This window comes from Ambystoma mexicanum, chromosome 8, assembly GCF_040938575.1.
Source record: "Ambystoma mexicanum isolate Mex_15411 chromosome 8, UKY_AmexF1_1, whole genome shotgun sequence".
NCBI classification, from domain to species: domain Eukaryota; kingdom Metazoa; phylum Chordata; class Amphibia; order Caudata; family Ambystomatidae; genus Ambystoma; species Ambystoma mexicanum.
Window position 1 is genome coordinate 579,117,880 of NC_090929.1, and position 12,847 is coordinate 579,130,726.

The 12,847-nt window shown below is 42.2% G+C and overlaps 1 protein-coding gene across 1 annotated transcript in view; it reads right to left on the reverse strand.

Annotated features, from left to right (window-relative positions):
* Positions 1-12,847, reverse strand: part of NPHP4 (nephrocystin 4) — a 1,060,260-nt gene that overhangs the window by 471,098 nt on the left and 576,315 nt on the right. Inside the window, exon 15 of the mRNA XM_069610268.1 lies at positions 10,230-10,417. Coding sequence (XP_069466369.1) covers positions 10,230-10,417 — 188 coding nt within the window. The remainder of the gene's footprint in view (positions 1-10,229; positions 10,418-12,847) is intronic.

Sequence of the window (12,847 nt, forward strand, 5' to 3'; positions counted from 1 at the left end):
TGACGAATTAGACACGTGAAATATGACAGACATGAGCAGGGGAAGGAGATGAAACGAATGAGAAGAGGAGGAAAGAGAGGAAATGGGCTTCGGAGTACAAACGAGAATGCAAGTCGTGACAAGACCACTACGTGGTAATAAACGCAGAGCTTGCAAAACAATGCCCTTTTTACCAAAAGCAAGGGGTGAGGTTCACCACATACCATGGCAGACAATGGAAAGGGACAATTTGGTTTACAGTTTACCTTCATTAATGGTGGGGGCGTGAAAATGGATTTGTGTTTTTGAGAAAGAGACAGCAGGAATCCCATTGGCCATATGAGATATAAAGAATGTATTGGCAGTGTTGGTATCGGAAAGAAGTGACAAAATATGGCAACAGGTCGGATAAAGCGGGGTTAAATTAAGTTCTAACATACATGATGGAGCACCCTTTAATAACTATCGAGCAGTTTGGAAGGCTCTAAGATACTTGAGACATGGGTTCAATATTGATTCGTAAAATGAAGCCCGATGAGGACACCGTTGAATATATACAGTCCATACAAGAAATATGGACACAAGAAAATAAACAGTCTTGGGATAATAAAATACCTTTGTTTTACCAAATCTTAGTGAGGGAGCTCCACGCAGATGTGCAGACATCCCTAGAGAAGATATATGAGGGCAAAAAAGGGTGGTCTGAGATGGACAAAACAATCGTACATTATTGCAAAAGAAAGCAGGAGAAAGATCAGGAGACAGCTGACAATGCAACAAGAGCTGAAAACTAATTAAATAAACATGGAGAGAGCAGTGCTCACAGGGCCAGTTGCCGTTCCACAGGCACAGCAATGGGGCTCCCAGTGGCAACGGTAATGCAACTATGAGGGTACACTCAAGTACTACCAAATCAGAAGTGGGGATCAGTGCAGATGCAACAACAACCTGCATTTATAAATGTGCAGTAACAGACAGGGGTTGTGCAGGCAGGTGGAGTAAACGGTTATGTGGGACTGTATCAGACAGGGAGAGGATATTACACATGAAGAAGGGGAATGGGGTACAGGGGCATGGGGCTATGGTTTAGGGGATAGTGTTTTGCATGTGGACATTTTGGTCACTTCCCCCAGACATGCCCACTAATAGCACAAGCAGGGCAACAACAGCAACCTTACACACAGGACGCTCAACAAATGCAGGTGAAACTGCAGCAGCAACTACAGATACAGCCCACACAGCCACAGGGTATATCCAACCAGGGCCAAGTGCAAGTATAGGGTGGGGAGAAGGCAGGAACCCACGCTACAGTAAGCATACTCCAGACACCAGTACAGACACAAGTACAAGAAGGGGTAACATTACTGGGTCGGAACAATGTGCCCCAACACACTGGAGTAACAGCGGTGGGCGGTAATCTGTTTACATCATCCGCCAATACATTTCCCCAATAGGGGTGCCCACAGGGAGTGTGAGTGTGTCCTGTTCTAGCAGTAACACAGGACCCAGAGTAGAAACCGGAGGTAGCAGTTCAGATAGGAGAGAGGGGATTTGACCTTCTTATAGATACTGGAGCAACCAGATCATGCATAAAGGAAGAAGAATTTCCATTATCTAACACATGTTTGGACACAAAAGGCTTTTTGGGGACTATTTTGAAAGTTCCTCTGGCAAAAAATTTACCCTTGACAATTGGAACACAGAATATTTTAGCACCATTCTTGTATTCAAAAGATATTCCCATCAACATGGGAAGGGGTTTACTGAGCAAACTGAATCGCACAATCTCAATTTCAGAGAGAGGGATGGTGTGCTGCACACCCAGATTGTTTCCTGTTACAGTGGCAGCATTGATTCATGCATACTACGCACACAGCACGATGAGAGGGATACCCAAACACATGGAGGTGCTTTTGTATGGGGTGCACGTGTTGTTAGGATGGTTACCAGGAATTGGAGGAAGGGTGTTTTGGCTGTCCAACACATTTTTTTCCAGGCCACGGTGTCCCTCCGCTGTTAGTTCAGGCACACACACACACACACGGCTGTACCTAGAGGAAGTAGAGGTTCGGAAGGACATGATCATATTGGTTGCCACTGATGAAGACAACATGGAATGGCCTTCAATATTATGTATTGAACCCATACTGACATCAAAAGGGGTTAGTGACATAAAGTTGTTAGCTACAAAGGACAATGAAGGAGGGGTAGTGTTTGAATTGAACTTACCTTGTCCAGTACACAGAAAAGAAAGGGCAGTTCCCCAGATGACTCCGATAACAAAAAAGAATACAAAATATTTGCAAGAAGATTTAGAAAAAGTGTGAAAAAACCTATGGACAATAGGATCCCATGATGTAGGGATATTAAAAGGGGCCGGGCAGAGCACATCAAATTAAAAGAAGGAGCACTATTGCCACAAGTAAGCTGGTACCCCCTTTCTTGAGAAGCAGATTAAGGCATTTATGGGACACTGCATGCCGTCTTGCAGCAAGGCATAATACAGGAGAGTAAATCACCTTGCAACATGGCTATCAAGCCGATCAAGAAAGCAAAAGGAGGGGATGGCATTTTACACAGGATTTATGCCCTCTTAACAATATTGAGGCAGTGTGTCCTTTGGCCCCAAATCCTGCAAGGATTTTTTGTAGCATTCCAGCTGAGGCAAACTATTTCACTGTGGTAGATTTAAAGAACACATTTTTCTCCATCGCACAACACCCAGACTCCAGGTATCGCAGGACCAGGTTCAAACACAATAGAACTCCCCTGAGGTACTCTGAGGGACCTAGCATCTTTAACAGAGTTATACAAATAGATATGAGCAACTTACAGGTTGCAAGTACAGTGATACAGTACATTGAAGACTTATTGGTGTGCAGCCCGACAGAAGAGTGTAGAAAGAACTCAGTGAAAATACTCACTTTGCTAGCTAACAAGGGATACAAAGTAGAAAAAGAGAAATTGCAGTACTGTCAAAAAGAAGAGGTGTACCTGGGTCAGATTCAGTCAGCAGATGGAAGAAAAATAAAACCAGGAACAGTAGAGGACATGCATAAAACTCCACGAGCAAAAACAGTGAAAAAGATGCAGCAGTTCTTAAGCCTGTGCAATTACTGCAGGTTATGGGTTTTTGATTACTCCACTTACACCAGGCCATTGCTACAAGCATTAAAATAAACTGAGAAACACAAAACAAACATAAAATGGACAGTTGAAATGGGTGAGAGCTTTGATGAACTAAAGCATGAGTTAGCAAATGCACAAGTACTGGCTACATACTATTACAAAGAAAAGTTTCACCTGTTTTCCCATTCAGATGGAAACGTGATGACAGCTGTGCTGACACAGAAGAAGAGACAGGGACACACACCACTTGCATATTGAAGTGTATCCCTAGATACAGTGGTGCTGGGGCATTTCCCATATGAGCAGGACTTGCTGCTGCTACATTTGCAGTTGAGAAGGCTTCCACAATAACTTTGGGGAGCCCAGTAATTTTATACGTGGAGCATGCATTATTTGCAAAACTGCAAAAAACAAAATTTACATTGACAACTCAAGAGATCTTCAGGGTATGAGGTAATACTGACAAACCAAGCAATAGAAGTGGTGAGATGCAGGTCTATAAATCCAGCAGAGTTCATTGCCAAAAAAATAGAGGAGGGAGATTACATAAGTGACTGCACAGCGTGCATCGACAGGAGCAAAGGTAACCCGCTGGTTAAGGAAGAGGTGATTGAAGTGGGGGGACATGACTTTCATTGCAGGAAGCTCCAGTATTGATCAGACCACAGGACAGAGGCATTCAGGTTCTGCAGTTGTAGGGCACAGACATGGAGTAGAAAAACAACTCCCTGATAGTGTACTCAGAGACACGAATACCAGACCACTACTCTGCACAAGCAGCAGAACTGGTGGCCTTAACTGAGGCACTGAACATGTCAGAGGGCCAGGCAGTGAAAACAATTTCTAATTCGGCCTACGTTACTTACACAGTGCACTCAGGACTAGCAAGATTGGAAAGGAGAGGGTTCAAAAGAAGTGAGGGTACACCTGTTCAGCATGCAGGATTACTGAGCAAATTATTAGAAATGTTACCACTCCCAGTAGAACGAGCTTTAATAAAGTGCAAAGCCCAGAGAGCAGGACACAATTTTGTTTCATTAGGATACAAACAAGCAGACAGAGGAGCAAAAGAAGCAGCATATCTACCAGAAGGAACACATGTGCTGTTCCCTGGCGAAAATAAACAAATATCCCTAATTAGCAGTGCTACAAGTGAGCAAAGAAAAAGATGTATTACCAGAAAACTTTAATGAGACCCCAATAACTCAGATAATTGAGTTTCAGGGAGAAGTATCAGATGATGAGAAAGAGTTGTAGAACTGGAGAGGATGTTCTTTATCCCCAACTGATCTGGTATGGCAGCATGATAGCACAAGAAAAGGGGTCATGCCAAAGAAATTGTTGTGGGTGGCATTGGAACAGCTTCACTACCCTGCCCACGTATCCAAAGAACATGTGGCTGCAGGGATAAGTGAAGACTGGTTTGTACCACATTTGCATGAGAATGTTGTAGGGTTTGTGAATAACTCCATGATATGCCAGAAGTATTTGCCAGGTCACATACAGAGAGTTGTGCAGGGAACATTGCCATGACCGGAAAGGCCCCTTCTGGCACTTGCATATTGTCTATGTTCATATGCAAGATGTACCTCTTGCAGGTATTTGCTTGTAGTGGTGTGTCCATTCTCATGTTGGCTTGAGGCTGGTCATTGTGCCCATAATGACTCCTGCACTGTGGCCAAATTTCTAGTGAGGGAGGTGTTCCCACAGGGATAGGGGGGATTCCAGATGAAATTTGTTCTAACAATGGTCAGAATGTGCTAACGATTTAATTAGGGAAATAACAAAACTCCTGGGGATAAAGCATAAATTATGCACAGTTTTACTATCCACAAGCCAACGGTTTGGTGGAAAAGATGAATGGACTGCTTAAAATAAGGTTGGCAAAGCTTACACAAACGCTTGAAAAATCCTGGGTAAAAAGGTTGCCTCTTGCTTTGTTTGGACTGCGCAATAAAAAAAACATTTGTTATGTGAAAATTGCCTCACTTTTGTATCTCATATATTGTGTCAAGAGGATTTATTTTCTCAACATAATTGACTATAGCATTCATTGCTTAAACTTTGAGCTACTTAGGGGAGCCCCAGGAATCAAATGACCCCCGTTTCAGCTCTTAACCCCTGGCACAGCGACACTTCTCCCTTTTCTCATGATTTATGGACTGAGCAATACGCCTGAAGGAGATCATCACTTGACTCCTCATGAGATTGTTACAGGAAGGAGAATGCATGCGCCTATTCCGCTGTCGCGTACAATCTCTGATGCAAATTCTTCTTGCATTCCGGGGGAGGAATTTGATACATAGCTCAAAGAACTTAAAAAAATCCTTAGATAAATATCCTTGCAGACAAGGACAATAACTCAAATTGAAAAATCGGGACAACTTCCACAAGCAGCACCTCTATACCCAGGGGAGAAGATATTTGTCAAGAATCACTTTCACAAGTGGAAGGAGGAGCCCTCACTGGCCCACATACCAAGATCTAATCGACACCCACCGCTGTGAAAATTAAAGGGTGGCGAGGATGGGTCCACATCACAGACGTGCGCAAAGACAAGAGCTCCGCTTCCCAAGCACAACATAATGGGAACTCTATGAGAGATTTCTTTAGTGCCTTTAGACTATATCGAAAACCAGCAAAAGAAGATGATCAAAATGTATTTAAAGGAAATGTTTTAATGAAGAAGAAAAAGAAGTTTCCATTGTTTTGGAGTGTGATGATATTAATATGATTTAGCCTAGGATTATTACTTTTGGTCTATTTGGTTTTAAGAGAAAAAAGTGGATTTAGATTATATTTTAACAAGAAAAAAGGGCAGTTGATGTTACCCTTAACCGAAAAGAAGGGTCGTAATAAAGTAATTGGGGAAAATAAAGAAGCGGATCCTGATGGGTGTGTCTTTAGACAGCCAGCAGATTTAGAAAACTATTAACAATTTTGGATTTCATGCCTAAAGGATGGAACAGGGGGTATATGGGTAGGGAAACTGGATGGTTGGGAGGAGAATGGGGGAAACATGACAAGATTGGAAAGAATTTGGATTCACAAAGATAACGTCGAAATGGGAGGCACAAAAAGAGTTAGTTATTGATAGATCAATAAAAGGGGGAATAATGTAATAAAAATGCAAGTTCTGCGCAGTGAAAAGGTATGCACTTATCAATTGGGAGAGTAGCACTGTAAAAGGGGAGGGGGGGCTCCTTTTACTCATTATACAAGTCAAGCCCAAAATAAAAGTAACTTACATATAAAAGAAATGCAGGGGCACATGTAAGTATAACCACCATTAGGGGTAGTCTGAAACACAGTAAATAGGCCTTACAGCATGCTTTTGCCGAAAACATGGGTTCGTTTTTTTTGTTATCTGCAACAAACCCACAGTGGCTGGTAACTCATTGGTGGTCCCATAATCCAAGGCTGGTATGGTAAGAAGCAAACGATAGTTGTTCTTTTTTCGAGGTAACAGATAAGAGCCCATGGGTCCCGCCAACAGGCATGGAGGGCATAACCATTTTATAATTCAAAACGATTTGCAAGCTGTAGGGAACTCTCTCGAGTTCTGAACCGAACCCTGCCACAGGACCCAAAGACTCTGCTCCTAGGTGTGCCTGGCGAGATGGAAGCTAATAAGTGGGAGATATTACTCCTACACACGGCGATGGGACTGATCAAGCGCAACATAGCGCAGAAATGGGGAGCCCCTGACCCCCCAACACTGGACCAATGGAAATTAGATATGGACAGATGCGCTATGATGGAGCATAGGATTTACTCAGCACGAGGCTGTCCCAACAAAGCCTCGAAAATATGGGGCAGATGGGAAGAAGGAGCGACCTGAGAACCCCCTCCCACAGCCTGAGGAATGTGTACTGGGTGTTTTGTTTTGTATTAGGATATGTATTTGTATTACATACTACTGCACGTTCTGTGGAAGCCGTTCGACTTCTGATGCTATGGTACTATCTCCATTGATTCTGAATGACCATGACAGTCTCTAAGTTGATTTGTTTGCTTGTTGCTTTATTGTGATTATTTTATTATGTCTAAAACAATAAAATACTTTATAAAAAAAAAAAACGATTTGCAAAACACGCATTTTAAATGGAGTCAAAAGAACATTTTGCCTGGGAAGAAGGTGGAAGAGTTCTTAATATGCAACATTTGTATAGCAGTATGTCTGTAGTTCAAGGCTCTGACAGGCATTGGTAGAGAACGTTTCTCATGACAACGTAGATGAGATGACCAGGACAGATGAATAAAGTTCCGTTGGTCATGTCAAATGTTTCAATGAATTGTCATTATAATGCGGGAAGTGGAGCTTGGATTGTGATGTCACGAATTATAACTAAGGGGCGGTGTGGGAAGGTTTGTGTACCCAATTACAGAACATAATGTATGTTTTTCTATAAGGGTATAATGTGCGAGCACCAATCAGCTTGGTGTGGGGAGATTTTTCCATGTTGCAAAGTTACTGTTAATTAGTTTGGTTCCTATAAAACTTTTAGCTTTAGGGGCATTTCTTTGACAACACCTTTTCACACAGTTCTGTTCCGTGATTTTTGTTTGAATATAGCTGTCCCAGCTGCATCTGGGCCCTGAATAAACCTGTGTTACTTATTGCCTGTGTACACTCCTATTTTGACTACTTTTGCAATTTTCCATTGGTGAGTCCTGAAGCGACCCCCGACACACATTAATGATTTTGAATTTGAGTTGATTGCTGTCCAAGATGTCCCAATTCTTTTGAGCTGTTGGTATCCTATACTAGTTTATGCAGACAATGCAGTACATCTTGCACCCCTAATGCACTTCAATCCCCTGTCAATACGTTTATTTTATTTGTGTACGTGAGCGATCTTCTGGTTAACATTTTAAAATCTAAGGTGAGATGGTCCTTGAATCCAAAAAGACCCAGATGTTTAGCATTATTTGCAAAAAGACAAATATGGCCTGGGTTTCTTGCCATCACTGTCTTGGCATCACCTTTTCAAGCTCTTTGAAATAAGCTAAACATGAACAGGAAAAAGCAGCACGGATGCGCCAACCTAACGCGCACTGCTCCACTTTGTGTATAGTAATAAACAATGTAGGACCCAGAATAGAATGGTTGTCATACATAAAGAGCTGACCAATATAAGCGTGGGCTCCTGGTCCTCCGACCCCTCGCTTATAGGACAAAAGATTACTGCTAAAAGAACACTATATTGGTTGTCAAAATTAATTAAGAGATTACTTTGTAGCAATGCTTCCAATGGTTGTATCTATTTACCAATAGAAATACCTAATTCAGTGGAATCATATTTACTTTGGGTAAAGAACCTGCATTCCCGGTCGCTAATTACTGAACAAAGGTTCGGCCTACTTCCATTAAAGGCCTTTACAAGAAAATGGAAACATGTAACCTGTCTAGACATCTTTCCATTTAGAATAAACCTTAAGGGGAGTCAATTGTTTTCATGGGAAGATCAAACCTTTAGGTTTCGTAGGAGTTTCTAAAGTACCACCTCCATTTCTTAGCAAACCAGCCTTAGGGGAACTAATTCTCACAAATAGAGGCATCTTCCCAAACTACCAAAAAAGAACAGACTTATTTTTTTAGTCTCCCTGACACTTTATAACTGTACCCAGCCTGTCACATCGGACTTTGGACAATTCCAAGGAGGACTATTGTGGCAATAAACCCTGAGACTGCGGGCCATTACCGCCTAAGGTAATGCCCCCGAGGCCCATAGTTACAGGCCCAAGCGTAGCAAGGACCTTAGCGAAGGCCCCTGGGGCACTACCGCAGGCGGTAATTGCCTGCAGTCGAGGGGCTTATTGCTATTAGATCTGCCCTGTTAGACCGGGGTACTGAAAGCATTTTTTTCTGTTTCGAAACGCTCTGTCGTTTCGGGAACAGAAAAAAAAAGAAAATGTAACAAAAATGGCCAACGGGGAATGGAAAACGGAGTCCGTTTTCCCTTTCCATGGCAGCCATTAAAAAGATAGGAAAAAAGTCAATAAATAAAATGGCCGCCATAGGAAGGGAGAAGGGACTACAGGTAGTCCCTTCTTCCTTTCCATGACGGCCTGTTGCAGATTGGGAGCGGACGCGCTGGGGACTGAAGTGATCCAGCGCGTTCGCTCTCGAAATGGGGAAAAGAAAGAAGGTACGTGGGGGTGAGAGGGCAGGAAGGAAATTCGGGGGAGGGAGGCAGGGGGAGAAGACTTACCGGATTCCCCAGCAAGGGGAAATGGCAGCCACCGACTGTGAGTAGGCTCAGGGTAGCGGGATTACCATGTGGTAATGCCTGTATTCTGAGCCTCCCCATTGGCTGAGAGGCCATCACACCCCCTCGCTCAGTACTAATGCCTTTTATTGTGTATAAACCCTTACACCCAATAGGCGTTTATCTCAATCTTCACCCGTTTGTGAATAAACTAAGGTTAAAACCAAATCTCTTGCATGTGTCATGTGATTTGTACGTTCGCCACATTACACCACCTAAATTTTGAGGTGAGGTTGCAACAGGCTTCACAGTTACTGCTAGTAAAAACAGATGCGCAAAACCCACATACAACATACAGTGGTTATGAGTGACCATAACTATTAAACATCTATGCACATCTGCCAAAATGCCAAAGCACTCGCGGCACATGGAGGAAAAATAATGCCCTTAAATTTGAAGACATTTTTATTTGAGTGAACCAAGAAACTAAGATGTTCTGGAGACCTAAAACAATGTAATCAGAAAAGAAACTGATGGGTGACAGGGGGCGGGATTCTGGCGGTGTTATTTGTAACACAGGTACTGTCAGTTCTGGACAGAGCTGTGCGACCTCTGTCCCCAACTTGAGACATAAGTGGCACCCAGAAGTGCCATGACATTTTTAAAAAGTAGGATAGCCTGGCAGCTTGAAATTTGAGAAAAATGAAAAAGGAAAAAGGTAGCCATCAGAATAAGTATGAACGCATCCTATGTTTAAGAAAGAGTCCTAGTTGCTGGCTTGTGATCAAGGTGCTTGCAAAACAACCTCAAACTCTTCATTCCGCACAAAGAAAACTATTAATGTTACCAAAGACATGCAAATGTTCTTACATGAAGGGACAAACAACCGTTAGGAAATATGCCTCTTACCAGTATTAATCGAACCATCCTTGTTAATCTGCACTAGGATGTGAGACGACGAATCGGAGCTTGCTATTCCAGACTGATCCAGTTTTATCAGTTGTAACCGTGGAGTTGTTGCTGGTGGATAACGGTAAAACTGGAAGGTGAAAAAGATAGATTGGGGCCACTGGGGTGGCATACCTTCTTGTCGAACCCTAAACAACAAACCAAAGAAAGCAAGTTTTGCAAGTCATGAATTTTTATATGTTGTAAATTATATTCTCGTCCAGTCACTTGCACTGAATCAACATTCACGGTCACTGTGTACACAATCCACAAACAGGAGTTGTCTTATCAACAGCATAACATTTCCATCACAGTGTATGTGCACATTTTTTGCCGAAGCTCGTGTGTTGCATGTTAATAATTCTCAACCCGACAGTGGTATGCACATGACAGAAAGTAAGCCAATTAAGAGTAGCTTGCGCTTGGTCAAAATCTTCACTTGTACAAAAATATAACAGTCAGATAAATTCAACCTGAACTGCCAATAACGGCTAATACCAAAAAAAAAAAAAACATCCAGAACAAAACTACTATATTTCAGTAGAGAATGAATCAACATAACATGTAGAAAAAAAACTCTTTCCATAAATAGTACCCAAACCAAATACGTTTATAAACGTTCCTGAAAAAAGTCACTCTTCCCTAAAAACAAATCACTTCTTGTAATTAAAAAAAAAAACCTTATCCATAGTATGACAATTGAAGCAAACACTAGCTATCATTCAAGAACACAGATCTGGGTGCACACTCTGTAAGATTTTATTTAAGGCAAGGCATTATTAATCTGTCACAGCAATTTGCATTATTACATACATGAATGGCACACAATGCGCGGGTCAGATCCTGACCAGTCAAGCTCATTCACATAACATACTTTTGAAGATGTTTACCTTGTAGGAATGGTTAAATCGAATTTAATGGTGCCATTAGAAGCACCAAGTAGTGTTTGCAGATTGGTTTTAAAGCTGTGGTTCTTATTTAATAATAATCTTCACAGGAGTATCAAAATAAGAGGCATGATTTGCATTTTCTGGAAATGCAAAAATGGTATGCCAGTATTGGCATTACAAAGGTTATCTAACAGAATTGGATTGGATGATTTGAGACACTCCCAATTACCATTCTGATTAAGGGGTCAGAACAAAACCTTGACTTCACATCCAAGCAAAGGAATCAAGGTCACCGTTTTGCAAAAGGTAAGTGGACATTAATTTAGGGTTAAGCAGGATTGGCCTCTCGTCTCAAGTCTTAAAATGTGCATAACAGTGTATATAAACCTATGCTAGCGTCCCAGAAGAAGCTTGGATTACCCACTTTTCAGCTCTCTTCGACCTACCCTCGAAAGGGACAGAACCGCTGAAACATCAAAGTACCCACTGGGACATTGAACTCGACCCAGCTTGTATCGAATCTAAAATCAAAAAACTTAAATCATCACGAGCACCCGGTCCCGACGGTTTGTCAAACATGGATTTAAAATCCAACCCTGCCAGCTGGTCTATCTTGATAGCGGAAATCTTTGAATCTTGCATGGCATCCAGATCCATTCCAACGTCCTGGAAGACAGCAAACGTAGTGCCAATTTATAAATCAGGAGACAGAGGCGAACCGAACAAATATCGCCCCATTGCACTCCTTGATTGCATTGGAAAATTCTTTGGATCCTTCCTTCTCGATAGCTTCAAGACCTGGGTGTCTTCTTCAGAAGGGTGGGACAACTTCCAAACTGGCTTCAGGAAAAATCTAAGCACCATGGCAAACATATTTACTCTTAACATCCTCAAGGCCAGAGTACAGGAAGGGGCTCCCCCTCTGTGCCTGGCTTTTATCGATTTGTCCAAAGCGTTCAATAAAGTAAATAGAGAGAAGTTATGGAGAAAACTCCCCAGCTGGAAATGTCCCCCCGCTTTGCTGGATCCAATACAAGAACTTTACTCCGAAACATTTATGAGAGTTCGACTCAATGGCACAGGTCTACTCTCCTCACTAATTTGCACAAGCTGCGGAGTAAAGCAAGGATGTCCCATGGCACCGGCACTTTACAACGCCTATACAGGCGATTACCAACATTCTGAAAGAAATGTAAAAGCTTTCCCTCCTTCTCTGGGCTCTGAAAAGATCAGTAGGCTGCTTTATGCAGACAATATCATTCTAATTGACCAAACGAAGATAGGGCTCCAGAGAAAATTGGACAATTTGAATGAATATCTGATAACTAACGATCTGGAAAGCAATGCCCTGAAAACCAAAGTGATGCGTCTAATAAAAGCGGCCAAATGGAAAACATCAGAGACATGGTTCCTTAACGGTGCCCGCCTCGAAGAAGTGGAAACTTTCAGATACCTGGGCACCATGTTTAGCAATAAGACGAAAGAGCAACCAATGCAAGAATTTTTGGTCCATAAAAAAAAACCTTAACTAACCAACTGATTATCATGGACAAAAAAATGTGGTTGCCTCTCAGTTAAGGCTGCAATTAACTCTTACAGAATGAAAGCGGTCCCAGCAGTGATGCCAAACATTCCAGACTCAATTTGGCCTAAATTGGAAGGTTTTATCTGGAAGAAATTACTCCAACT